Source organism: Pongo pygmaeus, chromosome 15 (genome assembly GCF_028885625.2).
Source record: "Pongo pygmaeus isolate AG05252 chromosome 15, NHGRI_mPonPyg2-v2.0_pri, whole genome shotgun sequence".
Classification (NCBI taxonomy): Eukaryota; Metazoa; Chordata; class Mammalia; order Primates; family Hominidae; genus Pongo; species Pongo pygmaeus.
Genome location: NC_072388.2, coordinates 68,958,635 through 68,977,633, shown reverse-complemented (window position 1 = coordinate 68,977,633; position 18,999 = coordinate 68,958,635). Strand labels below are relative to the sequence as shown.

The following is an 18,999-nucleotide window of genomic DNA, read 5'->3' as shown; positions in this document are numbered from 1 at the left end:
ATGGAGCTGTAAGTAACTGAGTCACATGCAGAGATGAAACCTTCACAGGCCCACTGATATGGAGGTTGAAGATTAAATTCCGCTTTGAGAATAACTGGGCAATACTCATATAAAGGCTACTTTCAAGAAGGCCAGATCCTCCCTCTAATGTATAGTGCAACGTTCCTAACCCTCAGCCCACTCTGTCATACCCCCACTCACATGAATACACACATAAGCAGTAATACAAAGCACTTTCCACCATAGGGCAGCAAAGAAGGAGGGAAATCTTTATTATGGAAGGGTGGAAGGAAGGAAGGAAGGAAGGAAGGAAGGAAGGGAAGGGAAGGGAAGGAGGAAGAATTCTCAGGGTGAGCAGAGGAATGACATGTTTGGGGCATAATGAAGAGAATTGAAGTGCAGAGTTTGTGTGGAAAAATTTGAAAATATCAGGTGGCAGGACATGCATGGTGGCTCACGCCTGTAATCTGAGCACTTTGGGAGGCCAAAGCAGGCAGATCACCTGAGGTCACGAGTTTAAGACTAGCCAGGCCAACATGGCAAAACCCCATCTCAACGAAAAATACAAAAATTAGCTGGGTTTAGTGGTGCATGCCTGTAATCCCAGCTACTCGGGAGGCTGAGGCAGGAGAATCATTTGAGCCTGGGAGGCAGAGGTTGCAGTGAGTTGAGATCATGCTACTATACTTCAGCCTGGGTGACAGAGCTTTCTTTTTTTTCTCTCACAAAAAAAGAAAAGATCAGGTTGCAGAGATGGATGGATGGATTGATGGATAGATGGATGGATGGATGGATGGATGGATGGATGGATGGATGGACATTACAGAGAGTTTCCAATTCTTAGGATGAAGAATAAAGACTTAAGGATTAAGTCTTTATTCTCTAAAGAAAGGAAGGGGAGAATAAAATTTTGTGATTTTAAAATCTTTTCTACCCTGTAGAGCTACCCTACAAGGCATGAAAACCTTAAAAAAAAAAAAAAAAAAAGGCATCTACTTTAAAAGATTAATATCTAAAAAATTAGAAATTCCCTCATTTTGCCCTGAACTTTGGGAAACAGAGTGAGTGATCCCTTTGAGGTTTTTGGCACTGCCTTGCCTCTGATCATATCCTGAATCCTAGGTCCATAATCATGCAGTTACCTCAGATGTCCCTTTCAATCTAGCCACAGGTAACACATTCTCCAGGCACTGGGAAAGTGGGTAATTAGGAAAGAAGAGGGGTACCCATGGGCTGTGATGCCCAGTTATAAACCCAGACATTTCAGAATTAACAGAATGAGCATCAAGTCCGCAAATGGGTCTACAACCATAAACATGTCCAGCAGTCAGGTCGTTACTGTCAGTAGAGACAAAATGTTCCTACACTTTCCCTAGGGGAAGCCACATCCTCAGTAGGTTATCTCTGATGAGTCCAGCTAGTCACAGGTATGTAGAAGCTGCATGCAGTAGAGGGCTCAAAGGAGGGTCCAGAATAGATACCAAAGCAAAAGGGGAGTCTGTGCACGTTCTCACACGCACCCCGAAACACTCTTTCTGTTCACAGAATAGATGGTGTAGGGTAGTTCCAACAGATCATTTAGCTCAGGTTCCTGCCTCCATAAAATAAATAAGCCTTCCATATTAGTTGTCTGTTGCTGTGTAGCAAATTGTCAGAAATGTAGAGGCTTAAAGCAATACCCATTTATTATCTCGCAAGTTCTATATCTCAGAAGTCCAGGCAAGCTTGACTGGGTTCTCTGTCCAAGGTCTCGTGAGACTGAAATCAATGTGTTGGCCAGGCTGGGATCTTATCTGGAGGCTCTGAGGACATATACGCTTCCAAGCTCATTCAGGCCATCAGCAGAATCCCGTCTCTTGTGGCTTGAGGTCAGAGGTCCCCGTTTCCTTGCTGGCTGTCATCCAGGGACCACTCTTTGCACCTAGAGGCTGCCTATGTTCCTGTTCACAAGACACCCTTCATCTTCAAACCAAAGCAGCATGTAGAATCTTTCTTGTGGCTCGTATCTTTCTGGCTTTCCCTTCTTCTTTAGCCAGAGAAAGTTCTTTCCTTTTAAGGGTTCATGCGATTCAATCAGGCCCACCTGGATAATGTCCCCATTTTAAAGGTAACTGTGATACCATATAACATTTCAGGAGTGATAACAGCATATTCACATGTTCCAAGGATTAGAGTAGAACATCTTTGGGGGAACATTTTAGAAACTCTGCCTCCCCACTAACCCATAATCCTTTTAAAAGCCAAATCTTGAAGCCTTTTTTTCCCAAAGGCCTTTTTGAATAAGCACATTTGTACCTAACTTCATCAGACACTTACCCACTTTGAGCAAACACTAGCATGTGGCAAAATAAGCTGTAAATCAATCAGAACTATTCTTTCCCACCACAATCTTTCTCAAACACATTGGGAGAATCTGATACTGTCAGTGGTATACCAGAGCAGACTCCTACCATCTCACAAGAGCTGACTATTAAATGTTTAGTTATTGTGCACATTGGTTGTTAAACTATTAGTAGCCTGAAATTGACTATAGTGAGAGTATTTTCACCATGGAAAGCAACCGTTCCAAATCAGGGTTTCTCTTTATTCCTGGAAAGCTGGTTTACTAGCTCACCACTGGCTGTAGTCCTTTAGGGGTCATTACTTGACCTCCTGTAGCATGCAGGAATCCTCTTCGTGGCCTTTTTTATGCATGGACATCATCCTATTTTTTAATACCAGGAATGGGGTGGTCACTCTCTTATAAGCTAGTTCATCTCCCTGATGGAATGGTACGTGGTAGAGTTGAAACCCACCTCCCTGGAATTTCCCATCAACTTCCTCTGGAAGCAGCACTTGTGACAGCCCCAGAACCATTTGGAGTAAGTAGCATTTCCTCCAGGAGACATCTCTCCTCTGGATCCACAAGTCAGTAGTTAGATGCAAAATCTTTAGAGCCACACTGTCTGAATTCAATTCCCAGCTCTGCCACTTATTTAGTTATAACCTTAGGCAAGTCTCTTAACTTTTCTGGTCCTCTGGTTCTTCATGTGTGGGAATGGGGATAAAAATAGCACCTACCTCATAGGTTATTGTGAATATTAAATGAGATAATGTGTACAGAGAAAATAGCACCTGGTCTGGCCTCTACCTATCTCACAGGTTAGTTGTGAGGATTAAATTACTTAATATAAGCAAAATGCTTAGAGCTCTGCCTAGCACAAAATAAGCACTATGTAAATATTGGTAAGTTAATTTGAAATGTGGTTTCTAGATCTCTCATCACCCTAGTCACCTACTCTGGATGTACTCCAAAGTCTCTCTCAAGATGTAGTGTCAGGATTGACCTAATTAGTCCAGCATTTGGCTGAAATGCTAGACTTTGACTCCAGCCCCCCATCCTTGACTGGCACTAGCATTCAAGCCACTGCCCCTCTTTCCCTGGGTCTTTAATAGAGTCAGAGCGACTTCTCCAAGGGATCTTTTGGCCATGGACCAGTAGCATCCACACACGCTGGGGCCTTGTTAGAAAGGCAGGCTCTCAGGCCCCACCCCAGATCTACCGAATCAGAATCCACACATTAACAAGATGCCTGGGTGATTCATGTGCACATTATAGTTTGAGAAGCACTGCTTTCAGGGGCGAGCTGACACACTTATTTTAAAGAGAACACCAATTAGAGACCCTAAGCCTTCTCATGGAACAGGGGCCTTCCCCTCAGACCTTGGGAGAGGGGTCAGGGAAATGTCAGTGTTGGGTTGTTGGTGACAGGTGGCGGTGGGGGGTTCAGTCCACGTTCAAAGAGCCAGAAACCTGGCAGGGGAAGAGATGGGGCAGCGACACCCAACCGGAAAAATAAAGGAAACTACAAGAAGAACCCAGCTAAGAGATGTGAGGCTTCTGAAAGCTCCCATGGAAAGGCTTGCAGCTCCTCCGCCTGCTCGGTCCGGCTGCCCCGGGTCAAGACAGCTCTGTGAGCATTAGCTGGCCTGGAGCAGCAAGGATACATTTAGAAGTGATGAAAGGGAACACTTCTTTCCCTACTGAATGACAGGGTAAAGAGTCATTCAGTAGGAATGAGACAGGAAGAGGTCACAGAGTCAGAAGCCCAGCCTGTACTCAGAGATTATTTCTGGCATGGGAGGGCCGAAGGGTTAGGAGGCCACCTACTCACGATACAATACAGAGGCAGATCCACTTATTACCTGCCCGTGCTGTTGGGATTTCAGTGTGGAAATTCTGTGCCTCCTCACTGTGGCTGCAGCTTGGGAATGACATCCAGAGCTTACCCACCTGCATAAGAAATAAGCTATAGGTGTAATAGGGGGACACAGGCTAAAATCCTAGCTAAGCTGCTTAATAGCTGTGCGACTGAGCAAGTTACTTAACCTCTTTGAGCATCTGTTTTCTCATCTTTAAAATGGAAGTAATAATAATTGGCCGGGCCCAGCGGCTCACACCTATAATCCTAGCACTTTGGAAGGCCAAGGCCAGTGGATTGCTTGAGCCCAAGAGTTTGAGACCAGCATGGTGACACCTCGTCTCTAGAAAAAATACAAAAATTGGCCAGGCATGGTAGCAGGTGCCTGTAGTCTTAGCTACTCACTAGGCTGAGGTGGGAAGATCATATGAGCCCAGGAGGCTGAGGCTGTGGTGAGCCAGATTGTGCCACTGCAATCTAGCCTGGGAGACAGAGTGAGACTGTGTCTCAAAAATAAATAAATAAAATAATAATATCTATGTTAATAAAGCAGAAATAAGAATGAAATAAGAGGCCTGACATGGTGACTTATGCCTGTAATCCCAGCACTTTGGGAGGTCAAGGTGAGAGGATCACTTGAGCCCAGGAGTTCAAGACCAGCCTGGGCAACTTAGTGAGGTCCCATCTCTACCAATAATAATTTTTAAAAAATTAGCTGGGCATGGTGGCATGCACCTGTGGCCCCAGCTACTCAAGAGGCTGAGGCAGGAGGATGGCCTGAGCACAGGAGGTCGAGGCTGCAGTGAGTCATGATCACACCACTGTACTCCGGCCTGGGTGACAGAGTGAGACCCTGTCTCAATAAATAAATAAGAAGAATGAAATAAGAAAGTTCTTATGGTTCTCATGGTGGTGAACACAATGTAAGCATATATATTATCTTAGAATTCTTCCTTCCTGTATAAAGAAGGCCTCCTCCAACGTATTAATCATCCGTTCAACTAATAAATGCTGCTTACTCCCACTTTCACTCTAAAGGAACTCAATGGCTAAAGAGAACCCTTCCCCTTTGCAGTACCCTGAGGATCAGAGGCCTGATTTGAATGTCCTCAATGCAAAGGACTATTTCAAAAGGCCAGCCAGGCAGCCCAGACATGTATTTCCTAATCGTCTCCAGGTTGTTTGATAGAAGATCTCCTGGGAGCAGCTTTCCCCAGTAGCTCAGCCAGGTCTGTTCTGGGAACGCTGTGTGCTTTGGCACCTCCCTTGGCAGAAAGCTTGGAGGAAAGGCAGGTGCAGGTCCTGGAGCCTTTGACGGCATTACTGGCTCTAGGAGTAGCTGCTCAGGATAATCTGTCCCCATGACCATTAAGTAACTGCCACTGTCTGGGAAGAAGAACTGGAAATGGAGGGCCCAAAAAAATCTGAAAACCCTCACTTGAACCACTAAGTTATATTCTGGGTTGCTGTTGGAGAGAGCTTCCTTGGAGTGGACAAATGTGGTATGTTAAGTAAACTGGGGATCTAGGTTTGATGATACTAGGTCTGCGGCTTCTTTGTCCCATTGAAAATCCTCGGGCATTCCATGAAAGTAGCCTTCAAAATATTTTTGTCTCTAATGACATATTTTTGCTGCAAAAAGATGAGTGGATTCATTTTATGAAGTCTCAGGTGTGTTAGAAATTCACCATGAGTCACTCAGCAAGTTATGATTGAGGGCATTCTGTATGCCAGGCACTGTGCTGGGCACTGGGACTACTGTAGCAAGTCAGATAGACAAGAACTTGCTTGATCTTGGAAGTAAGCATGGTGGGGTCTGGTTAGTCCTTGAACTGGAGACTGCCTGGAGATACTGGATGCTGCAAGCTTTTGAAAAAAGACAAGTTCTCTGTACTTACAGAGCTTACATCCAGTAACTAACTAACTTCAGGCTGCGTTGAGTGCCCGAAAGTGGTGGAGCCGGGAGTCCTCTAGATAAGGTAGCCGTGGAGGGCCTCTCCGAAGAGGTGATAAGTTTACTCAGAGACCCAAAGGATCAGGATAAGCACAGACCCCGGTGAAGAGCGTCCCAGGCAGAGGAGATAGCAAGGGGATTGCCCTTAGGTGGGAAAGGGCTTGATTTGAGGACTGGGAAGACCAGTGTGTCTAGGACACATAAGCAAGGGGAGGATGTTATGAACAAGGTCTGAGAGGTCAGCAGTGACTGGATCATGCAAGCTCCCACAGGCCATGGTAAGGCTCTGTGTATACTACAATTACAGGATGCATGATAGGACCTGGGCTGCATTTTTAATAGTTAACCCTGGCTATAATGTGGGGAAGGGATTGAAGAAAGAGGGCAAAGGCAGGAGCAGGAAAATCTCTTAGGAGGCTACTGCAAAGCCCAAGGGAGAGGTGATGGTGTTTTGTTGTTGTTGTTGTCGTTGTTGTTGTTTGTTTTGTTTGGTTTGGTTTTGAGAAGGAGTCTCACTCTGTCACCCAGGCTGGAGTGCAATGGCACAATCTCGGCTCACTGCAACCTCTGCCTCTTGGGTTCAAGCAATTCTCCTGCCTCAGTCTCCCAAGTAGCTGAGATTACAGGCGTGCACCACCATGGCTGGCTAATTTTTGTATTTTTAGTAGAGACAGAGTTTCACCATGTTGGTCAGGCTGGTCTTGAGCTCCTGACCTCAAGCGATCCACCCGCCTCGGCCTTCCAAAGCACTGGGATTACAGGTGTGAGGCACCGCGCCAGCCAGGTGATGGTGTTTTGATCTGGGTCTTAAAGGCAGAAGGAAGGAGGGTAGTAAATTAACTTTGCTGGGGAAGAGAGGGAGGCCTGAGAGCAAGGAAAGAATGAGGGGTGATTCCAGGTTTAGGAAAACTGGGCAATTTGTTAGATAATGGTGCCATTGACAGAAATGGGAAAGAACAAGTTTGGAAAGAAAGCTTAAGATCTGGCTGGTGACTCGTGTTAAACTTAAAACCTCATTTGTGACTTGAGCAGAAGTAAGGACTTTCTCCAGTGTTCAAGAGCTGGAAGGGATTTCTCTAGCCTCCAGGCAAGGTAATACCGTAAGTCCCAACAGTGATGCCCTCCCTGGGAATGATCTCAATGGGAGAATCCTATACCCTGCCTCCTCCATTCATTCCTTGCTCTGATGGTGGTTCCGGCTGGCTAACCTAAGTTACTCTTGCCACTAGTTAACGCCTGTCCTTATTTCTCTTGTCCCCACCTAAGATGTCAATCAAAACAGCACAAGCCATGCTATGTCACATGACATGTTGTCTGTCCAGCCCAGAGCTTGTTGCTGATAGGGGCACAGACTAGATTTTGAGAGAAATCTCTCTGTTACCACCCTTAACATTCCAATCCCCTCTAATAGCCCATTAGGATTTATCATATAGTTTTATCCAAGCCTTTCGTGACCTGATTTCTATTTCCAGCTCGAACCACCCCTTGGGTCACCAACTGTACTTATTGAGTTTCCCTAGTCTTCTGACTTAATGACTGAAGATGATAAGCTTCCCTTACATATTACTCTCAAACCACCAAACTGGGATTGTTGTTACTCTTAGTGATAGTGGTTGCTATTTATGAAACTTTTAATAGAGAACACAAACCCTGCCCAGCAATTCATATAAATTATTTCATTTAAGAACATCACAAAGTAGGTGCTATTATTCGACCTTACACATGAGACTTGAAGAACTTTAGAGCATTGCCCAAGGTCACCCAGCTAGTGAGGGGTGGAGGTGGGATTTGAATCCAGGTCATCTGTCTCCATTACCTGGAAGAAGGAAGGCCAAAGCATCATGGCCTTTCACAAGTTGAAGAGCCACGGGCTTTCTATGGTGGCCAGCCACGTTTTTCTGTGACTGGGGTGGGTGTGGCAAGTGATGAGGGTTTGGAGTCCATGTGGTGGGGTGGCGGGGACGACGTGTCTTGGTAACTGCTGTTGCATTCACTTCAGGAGCAAAGGACCAGATCTGATTCTGCAGGATCAACAATATGGACACTGCAGGCTCTGTAGACATCCAAAGCTCTAATGGTGACTTGGGGAAGCTAAGGAGGGCAGGGAGGTTGTCCCCATTTAGAATGTAAAGATTCCTATTTTAAAAAAAAGAAAAAAAGGAGGTGCTGAAGGCCTCAGTCTCCTTCCACAAGGCCAGGCTGCGGGGTAGCAGAGTCTGAAAGGGTGCAGGCCCATGGCCACTGCCCAGAGCTCCTGCTCAGGCCTCCTCACTCCCACAACTGAGGGGAGACCCAGCTCCACACCCACCCACCTAGCAGTGTCTCACACCCACCGGGAGAGGTCCAAACATCTTCCCTGGGAAATGGTCCCAAAATGTCCCTGCAGTAAGCAACCATCTGGAGAGGCCCAGGTCTACATCTGTTTTTAAAGCTCCAATTAATAAATAAACAAAGGAAGAAAAAAAGAAGAAGAAATGCAGAACAGGGTGACTAAAATTGGCATATATTTTAAAATGTTTATATTAACAAACTAACACCTTTTAACATGAAAAGCAATATAATTGTGCTAGCCACAAAATCGTCGTAGGACTGAGAAAGGAATCGTAATTCTGAGAGCCCTAGAGTTAATGTGATCCAGCTGGCTCATCCCTGTGACTGCAGAAGCCTGTTTGGAGATAGTGTCAGTAGCTTTTGAGGCCCTCTGTGAATTGCCAGAATGTGTGACATGAGCCAAATTTCCCCCTGCGCCCCACCCCCAGCACCGCCCCCGACCCAACCCTCCCGCCGGCTCCCATGGAATAGTCACTGCCATACAGAAAAAGAGAGGTTCTACTATTTCTGGGCAAGATTTCCACAAACCAGTTTGTCCCTTTCTGCTCTCATGAAATAAACCATTTGGATCAACGTCAGCTGATTGCAAAAGTCAAAAAATTTTCCTTGTCTCAAAAGCAAGACTGATAAGGAAGCAAACATGGGAGGACCTTAGTGGCCGAGCCTTTGTGTGTATGTTATTTCATTGCTCTCATAACTTCCCTGGGATGCTGTAAGCATGATTCATCCTGTTTGTTTATCGGTTGAATTATTTGTCCAAGATTACACAGCCTATCCAGGATTAGAACTCAGAGCCCTCGGCTGTGAAGCTTGAGCTCTTTCTTTTCAGTCTTCAAATATGATCATGCCATGAAGCAGCACAAAGCCCAGGAGGCACCCAGTGAGGCTGGAGGGGTCCCCTGGCAGCCACTCTCCTCCATGCCCCTGTGGTGTTGGGGCAAACTTGGACCTTTCTGAATCTTTTAACTGTTTCCTTCTCTTCCTGTTTTTGTCTCCTGGCTGACTTGTCCCACACTCTACTCCTTGCTTATGATACTTATTTTTCCATCCACAGCAAAACAATTCACATCAAGGTAATTGATGATGAGGCGTATGAGAAAAACAAGAATTACTTCATTGAGATGATGGGTCCCCGCATGGTGGATATGAGTTTTCAGAAAGGTGTAGTACCCTGTCCTCCACACTAACACTAACATTCTTCTCTCCTCTTCTATTTCTTCCTCTCCAACTCATTTGTCTCCTCCTCCTCTTGTCTTCCACCTCTCTGGTTCCCTTTCCCTTGTCTCCTCTCTTGCTGTCTCTCCTGCTCTTTTCACTCCTCCCTCTCCTCTGTCCTCTGTCTGCCCCCAGCTCTGTCCTAACACCTGCCAGCCTGACATATGGCATCCATAAGAGGGATGCTCAAGATCGATGGTAATTGTTCTGGGATAAGGAAATGAGTATGGGGAAAGAAAGAGCCAAAATGCTGGAGTATCATATGCAGCTCTTGGCTTCTCCAGAATGGCTGGGTATAAAGGGGGGAAAAGGGACCACATAGCCCAGCACCAGGTAGAAGAGCAGCACTGAGAAACAGGCTCTCAGCACAAATTTCCACAGGGCAGTTATTCTCAGGGCTAAACTTAAGAGTCCCAGGAAGTTGAGAATCAATGTATTTGGATTATAGTTCATTCCCCTCCCAAAAGCAGGCTTTAGGAGCCACCTTATCTGCCATGGTGCTACTATCAAGACTTGTTTCTCCTCCTGACCTTGAGGAAGCTGAAAGTACAGGTTTGAGTTCCAGATCTAGGTCAAATATCCATTTGTCTTCCTATGTTTTTCCTATTAAGAACACCCAGGTGTGGAGGCAGAGAGAATAGTGGTGGAGATCATCCTGACCCGAATGGAAGCTTCCCCAAGAAGTCCATGGGGCTTCTCAGAGTGGATGGAATCTTTGCCTTCAACTTCAATGACCCCATACATCCCATGGCCTCCAATAGGCAAGTCAGGAAGTCCTTTCCTGAATAGATCACACTATGGAGCAGGGAGCTGCCAGTACTGAGGGCAATGTTCCTTCCCCTTCCAAGCCATCCCTCATGCCCTCCAGTCCATGCCTGTTGTCACAGAGCACCCCAATCCCATCCCACAGCAGAGTTCCTGCAGCAGAAAAACAGGCTCACACCTTGTAGACAGCCCTGGGGTCCCATATCTAGGGCCAACAGAAATATTCCCAAAAAAATGCCTCTTGACAATCAATGAGCTTTGTCTTTTGTCCACTGAGCAAGGTATAAAAAGATGTCAAAAGAAGTACCCAAAAAGGTAATAAAAATGTACAGTCGTGCATCACTTAGCAATAAGGATACATTCTGAGGAATGTATCCTTAAGCAATTTTGTCATCGTGGGAAAATTATAGAGTGTACTTTCACAAACCTAGATGGTGTAGCCTACGACACACCTGGACTATGTGGGCCTATTTCTCCTAGGCTACAAACCTTTACAGCATGTGCTTGTACTGAATATTGCAGGCAACTGTAGCACAATGGTATTGGTTTATCTAAACACATCTGGACATAGAAAAGGCACAGTAAAAATATGGTAGTATATAGCCTTATGGGACCACTATTGTAGATGTGGTCTGTCATTGAGCCAAACGTTTTTATGTAGCATGTGACTGTACTTGTAAAGTACACACACCACAAATGCACAGCAAGTCCTGTGCCCTACAAGCCCCCTTGGGTCAGTCTACTACATTATACATGGCAAAGCTGAGCACGCCCACAGAAGGTAGCAGGAACATCAGAGGATCTGAAGAGATATTTAGGTAAATGCTCTTTACCCTTTACAGCATTTAGTTCTTAGGCCCCCCTCCCCCAATCTCCCCCCCCGCCCCCCGCCAAAAAAAAAAAAAAAAGAAAAAGAAAAAGAAAGCAGAAAATTACAATTCTGGCTCACTAGTAGGACCTGCTAGCCACCATTGTGATTCCATGAAGGACCAGAAGAAACCACATAGGAAGAATCAGGCCCACACGGCAACCTCTCCACATGACAAAGAGCCAGTCTTTGGAGGGCAGTGAATTTCAAGGAACATTTCTTCCCTGGGTGATTTGTTTTTAAAAGATGTTATGCTTTGTTGAGATACCCAGAGATGAACAGAAACTTCTATCACCTTGTGCCCCAGACCCATGATAATTCACATTGAGGAAACCAGTTTTGGGACACATCACCCCTAAGTGATAGAAGCCCAAAGGTGATTTAGAATTTGATGATTTACATCATTTTCTTCACATTTTCCCAGAAGTGCCTCAGCTGTAAATAGTAAAGGATTCCTATGTAATATTGTGGTTAATACATATTTATTTTAGTTCCCACCACTGAAGCCCTATGAGATAAAGAATGAGAAAGATCACACAATTCTACCTCTCTTTCTTCTCTTTCTCTCTCTTTCTCTTTCTCTCTCACTCTCTCTCTCTCCCTCTTCTCCTCCTCTCTCTGGTTTCCCTTCCTCATAAATACTTTTCTTTTAAAATTTTCTTTCTGAAACTCACAATGGAAGTGAGTATAGACACAAAGAAGGGACACAAGCCCTGGGTTCTGTTGACATATTCCCTGTTGTGGGAAGACCCTGGGTTATTCCCAGTGGGTTAGTACTTTACCTGTTGCCCAGAGAAATGCCACTGTTACCATGTGACACCCAGTGGAATATGCTGCCCGACTCACTTCCTACTAACTGTTGGCAAGGTCTAAAATGACCCCTCCTCACCATTAGCCGCCTTCTGCCTTCTCCTCCCCTTCTGTCCTTCTGGCTCCCTTTCTTTGCCCACCTTTCCTTGCCTCCTGGCTCCCTGCCCCCTCACCCGTAAGAACAACTATGACCAAGAAGACAAGAAAAGCTAAGACCATTTATTACCTGAGAACAACACGATCCACCATGGTCCTGTCGAAAGCCACCATGGTGGGACTGGACTGCATGTGCCAGGAATGATGGGGAATTATTTTAAAGGCTGTGCACCAGGTGACCAACCAATCTACCGACCCAGTCGACACACTCTCTCTCTTGTTGTCCCTACAGGAAAACCATAAGGGTTAAAATAGTAGATGAGGAGGAATACGAAAGGCAAGAGAATTTCTTCATTGCCCTTGGTGAACCGAAATGGATGGAACGTGGAATATCAGGTGTGAGATTCTTTAAAAACAAAACAACAAAAAGAAAGAAAAATTAAAACAAACTGAAAAACAACAACAAAAAAGAAAAAGCAACTATATTTTTGTCTCCCTCCTTTTCTTCCCTTCTCCTCCTTTCTCTTTTTGACCAATGGATTTTTTTATTCTTTTCCCTCCTGTATTCTCGCTCTCACCCTGTTTCGGTATCATCTCTGCCTTCTTAGCCTTAGCTTATTCCAAATTCCTCCTTTCCCGCCTTCTGGGCAGCACTGCAGCCTCAACTCCTCATTACCCTAATGAGTTATTTCCCTGTTTTGCTACAATTTTCAATTATTCAATTGCCATGGGCCCCTGCACTCTCCCCCCCCCACCCCTACACTGTAACCTGTAAATGTGAAAATTCCTTGGTGGGTGGGGAGGAGAAGAAAAAAAAGGAATGTGATGCGATGCATGCCTGTGCCCCTCCCTGCCTTCCTCCCCTGCCACCCCTCACTCTTTAGCCTGGATTGAATGTGGGAGGGTCTGGGATGGGGGTTGGGGCCTGGGTTGCAATGATGCTTTGACAGTTTTCTGCTGCATTCCCCAACTTCCTTTGAATGCTTGGCAGGTTATTCACTTGTGGAGTGGCCCATAGGCCCCTCTGCCCTTCGAGGAGGTAAGTGTATTATCTGGCTGTTTCACAGTCGGACAGACCATGGCATGGGAAAGTGTACCAATTTTCAGAGGCCATGGCTTCTGAGAGCTCTCGGAGAGACAGTTGACTTCTGCAGTAATCATGCAATCTGGAATCCTGAGCTATTCTTCCTCCTCTGGGCATACCACCCCATCCCATTCTACGTTCCTAGCCCAAGGTTGGGTACGTTATTCAGGCTACTTTGGGACAATGCAACCTCTAAAGCAGAAAATTGAGAGTTCCTGAAGGGAAGGAAATAGTTCCAGGTATGAAAATTCCCATAGCCAAGGGCCCCAGAAAAGGACTGACACTGGGCAGGCCTGGAGTGTTGACTTGGGGATTTTCCAACAGAAAAGACTCTAAATGATGCAGTTGATGCTGATCCCTGACAGACAGGTGTTGGAAGGGTCACAGATGTTTGCCTTTGCTTGGCAACTGCAAGAGAACGTATCGCCCAGATCCCAAGATAGCCCTCATCCCACACTAGAGAAGTGGCCTCATCTCCTGCTTTCCTCAGGACCTGCATCTGAGAATACCTGCCAGGGGCTCATCCCTAAGGGACTGATTATGTTGCAACCAGGGTAGAAGTAAGGAAGGATTTCTTCCCTTGAAGAAAATGATTGGAAGCCACTACTTTGAATGGCTTCCAATCACTTGGAGGCATAGACGTGGGAATGGGTTAGGGTGCTCCTGGGAAATAACAAGAGGACATTCACACTCCCATTCAGGAGAGATATGCTGCTGGGGCCTCCTAGCAAATGAAGCAGTGAAATTCACCTGTTTGTCAAAAAGGGGTGTTCATACTGCAATTAGTTCATATTCATGTGACAAAGAGCAGCATAAAACTTTCCACACGAGGACAGATCTAAGAGATTCAGCAACAACATTCCCAAAGGATCCTCTACAGGCCTTCTCAGTGTGATTGGTCAGTTCTTATTGTCTGCTGGGGACTCTCCTGCAGAGCTGACCACTTCTGTGCCTGCACTGGTTTGGACACACCTGATGCTCTAGGGGCAGAACTCCTCTCCATCTTCCATTGCTGGTTCTCTTCTTCGCCACTCAATAAAACGTTGCCCTCAGCCTGACTGCCAAAAAGTGCTGAAAGAAAGAAATTATCTCTGGTTCTATTTTTTCCCACATTGTATTCTTGCCCAACTTCCAGTTCCTGCCACCAACAATATTCTCAGAGGTTGCCTCAGCACCTGCCCTACCTCATTCCCACCTCCCTTGAGCATTTATTCCATGTATTCATAATTGGTTGGAAGCAGCAGATACCCAAGGCCAATTGTAAGTCACCTTCATCAGTTTCCACAGTCCAAGCTACTTAGATGCAAATGAAAGCAGCACAAAGGATTGTACAGTGTACAGGAAGGAAGGCAGTGGTTCCAGACAAAAGGAAGAGATTGGAAGTCCATATATGCCTTTATTCCACCAGTAAAAAGGCTCTTCTTTTATGGCTCCCTTAAAAACCTCTACCAACAGCAGGACAGAGAGTGACCCAAGATAAGTCTTCAAGAGACCTAACCAAATGCAAATGTCTTTGGCTAATCCCCATTTAAGGACATCTTCCTGTTTTGCACTGGATTCTTTGTCCAAGGAAATGTCAGCAATGCCCTCGTGGAGGGAGTAGGTGAGAAGACAAGGATTTCAGCAAGCTATCTGTGTGGTGTGCCCCCAGATCTCCCCAGTGACCAAGATGCCAAGATGAGCAGTGCCAAGAAGAAATGTGTCAATTTTCCAGCTGCCTATTTTATTGTCTGTGTTTTCCAGGTGGTTAATTTCCAGTTTCTTCAGTCCTTCCCATATTTTGACATTAGACCATAAGGTGAAAGGTCATAAAACCTGATTGTCTAGACTCCGAAGCAAATGGAAACCCAACCAAATTTCCAGAATTCCCTGCTGTTCTCAGAGTGAGAGACAGAACAGTGGAAATTGCTTTTTATTATCACTACTGCATGGGAGAGTCTGAAACATTCAGAATGGCATAGTCTCTGCATGGTCAAAATGACAATTGCATTAAAAAATGAAAGACTGGATTTGAAATAGGAGACTCTATTTTTGGCAAACAAAACAGACTTCAGAGTTGAGATTAAAAGCTCTGGATGAGCTGGGGGATGGAAAAAAGAGAAGGAAAAAAGGGAGACTGAATAGGAAACACAGTTGCTCTGGAGTCTAGAAGTAGACTTCTGAGAGCAACACTGAGCAACATAATCAAGACTGTTGGGACTGGGCCTGGACATTGGAAGCCTTGGGGTGGAAAGGAAAGCTCTCTCTCTCTCTCTCTCAAGAATGGGGCCTGTTTGGTCCTCCTTTTTCGACATCCATGGGCTCATCTTGACAAGCTGCCCAGATGCTTCCTAATTATTCACAGTCCTATGCTCTTTCCAGCTTGTCCCTGGAGTGTCTGAGCAGGAATAAATGACTCTCACCTGACCCAGGGGATCAACACAGGGGAAAGTTCAGCTCCAGCTTCTCTCATGAGCAGCAGCAGGAAAAACACCCTCAAGGTATTGTGTCAGTCAAAGCTGGCCTACCCAGATCTCGCTGACCCATCTATAACTGCTGAGCAGAAAGTCTTGGATTCATGGAGACAATGACCAGAGAATGATGGAATTCCAGCCAACTGCAGGCCTTCTCACTACTCTAGGGATGGGCCAGATGTTCGGTGGCATGTATAAGTGAAAACCAGGGCATCAGGGACCTTTCTGGAAGAGCTGCCTTTGTCTGGCCCACCTGTGTTCATTTATGTGCTGGGATCTCTGATCTCCCCTGGAACTTGGGGGCCAGGAGGAGCTCTTCCATGCAAACTCCTGGAAGGAGCAGAATAAACAAGCTCTTGCCTATCTATCTATCTATCTATCTATCTATCTATCTATCTATCTGTCTGTCTATCTATGTCTACCTATCTCAATGTACTGAGGAAAGCCATTGATCCATTAACCTTTGGAATTCTACATGGGAGATACCTAAAAAAGTGAACTGCCTTGTTTATATATCATGTAGACTCTGGATCCACATATATCTCAGTAGCTGTGAATATAGGATGATTGATCACAGGCCTGAGTTGCATTCCTACAGATTCTTAGGAAAAAAATGATTCACAGACATGTCCCCCCTGGTTCCCCCACAACACACACTCATTCCTCAGCAATCTCTATCGGTCACCAACTACACGATGAATATGTGGCAAGCTCTTCCCAGACCTTTATCTGAGAGCCAAGGAGTGAGGGGCTGTACTAAGATACCATAGAAATGAAAATGTGGTGTGTCACAAGAGTTTCCTTAGTTCTTAGATCTTAAACTCTAAGAGGGTTCAGCATAAGTACAAATTCAAGGGCTACAGACAACCTGTATTGGGTGTGTCTTTAACTCAGTTTCCCAATCCACATAGGGACCTTGCATTTGTCATCTCTCATCTATGTATAGCTGTTGGTATGACAGTTTCTCTGTTCCAGAATACCTGGACTCTGACTTAGCCTGTCCTTTCTGAAACAGAAAGATCACCCAACCAGAGATCTATGAGATCTATGGAAAAGACAGTTGCCAAAATAGACAGCAAACAGCCAAACTTAATTAAACACTACCACATGCAGGGACTTTGCTAAGCAGAGGTAATACAAAATGGGAGGAGCCCATAGCCCTAATCTCCGGGATATATTTATGGTAAAGACAAACCATTCAAGGAAAACATTCTGCAGGACTTACCTTTTTGCTAAGTCATTCTTTTAGGGGAAATCAAAGTTCTAGTCAACGTGGCAGCTAGGAAGGCATTTGTGGTCATGGAAACCCTATGGGCACTGAGAAGCTGAGCATGAGTTCAGCTAAGTCGTTAGGGATGGAAGACATAGACCTGGGCACTGTTCCACTCTTGCACAATGCTACCCATTTCCTTGAGCTCCCATTCAAGCCCCATGGTCATTTTTGCCACTCATAAGTTAGCTACTCTGGCAGGGTTGCAACTTACACAGTTTTCATGATAACTGGATTCTCACTACTTTTTTTACAGAATGGATGTGATAACCTGATATTCTACACAGTCATGAGTGACCAACCCACCCACTTGGTTCCCCATCCTCATTCCTCTATTCCTAGCCCTTAGGGTAGCCGGGAAAGCATGGGAGCAAATGCCCTTACCAGGGCCCTGGTGCTCAGCAGACTCTCCGGCTGCTCACACCTCTTGCTGCTGCTCTGTGCATGCTCCAAAGGCTGCTTTTTGCATATGGCTGCTGAGCTCTCACCTACTAAGCTCACTGCTTTCCTTATGCTGCCAGCAACCACAAAACCTGGTGATACTTTCAAGATGGGACCTTAATGTTCTTTCCTTTTCTTTCTTCCACTTGTCTGGTATCCATTTGCAAACAGTGCTCCTGTTATCTCCAGGTAAGAGGTGTCTTGTCCCCCTCTTTTCTTTCCACTTCTTGCCAGTGCCATTATTTGGTTTAAGACCAATGTCCTTTGATTTATTGAATAAGAACTGCAGGCTCGAGTTAACCTGACAATTTCTCCCAAGGACTGGGAGATTTATTTTCCCACATGAAGCAATTATGAGAAAGCAGTTGTGAGGAAGGCAATTCCTTGAGCATCACTTCTGTCTGTGGATGTGGGTTAAGGCATAGCTGATCCTCTCTGGGACCAGGAAGAGAAATTAAGCTTACCAAGGAGATGGTGGGTCATAGACTTCTGAGTCTTAATTCATCTGCCATCTCATGTTGTGGAGGAAAAGACAGTGAGATTCAGAGCTGGAATCTCCTAATATAATGTGATAGGATTTGAAAAAAAATACTTTAATCCCAAGGGATCCAGGAAAACAACCAAACCTGTTGTGAGAATGGGAAATGCAATTTTTAAAGAATCTGGAATTTTACCAGTTCTGGAGATCTTCCATCTCATCACAGCTGAGACTTAAATTGCTAGAATTTTGGTCCACTTGTCATTGACCCTTAAAGTCCTATGTGCCATGAACAAGATGAATTAGGATGGGGGGTTGGGGCAGTGTTCTGGCTGGAAATATAAATTTTAGAGAATTTATTTTGAAGAGATTCTCATGCAGAATCTGGATGCTATAGAGGACATACACCTACTTTGAGAGTATGCTTGCATGAGTGGAAACCAATCATAAACAACATTCAACTTCATGAGCAGATATGAAAGCATTTTGAGCATATCTAGCAATACTATAACTCTGTGCAAGCAGAGTGGCCTACACAAGACAGTTTCAATATATTTTAAAAGAACGTCTTACATTTCATCAGTCCTTTGAACACAGAAAAAAATGTTAAGGCCACTTAAGAGGCAAAACATCTTACAGATTTCATTGGTATTCAAAGTCACCTACAGGCTACATCTTGGGTTCAGGAAGGGGTGGTGTACACAGTAAGGACATTTGCCTTCTGGGAGCCTTAAACAAAAAAGAAATGTAGGTAACTCCTATATTTTTCTTTTGTGGAAAAAACACAGTTACTCCAGCTTCCTTGGCTTTTTGCTTCTTTTTTATACCAACAAGGTAAGGGCTACCCTCAACCCTCTGTTCTTCACTCTTCTCCCAGGGTATTGATTTCATAGTATTGGGTTTTTCTTCTCCACTTCACTCATCCTCTTGCCTGTGAAGGTATGTAAGGCTTCTTTGTTCCAACTCTTTTCTCCACCCACCCCCCTCACATATATGCATAACAAAGATTGTGATTTAATTTAAGTTTCTTTCTACTTTTAACATATTTGCAAA

General features: G+C 45.0%; 1 protein-coding gene across 4 annotated transcripts in view; it reads left to right on the top strand.

Annotated features, from left to right (window-relative positions):
* SLC8A3 (solute carrier family 8 member A3) overlaps nucleotides 1-18,999 on the top strand; it is a 150,547-nt gene that overhangs the window by 121,353 nt on the left and 10,195 nt on the right. For 2 of the 4 annotated variants that reach the window (XM_063651743.1, XM_063651742.1), the window contains exons 3-4: nucleotides 12,513-12,616; nucleotides 17,640-17,657. The exons of 1 other annotated variant lie outside the window; for it this stretch is intronic. In XM_063651743.1, coding sequence (XP_063507813.1) covers nucleotides 12,513-12,616; nucleotides 17,640-17,657 — 122 coding nt within the window. The remainder of the gene's footprint in view (nucleotides 1-12,512; nucleotides 12,617-17,639; nucleotides 17,658-18,999) is intronic. One more of the 4 variants, XM_054449292.2, reaches the window with a different exon arrangement.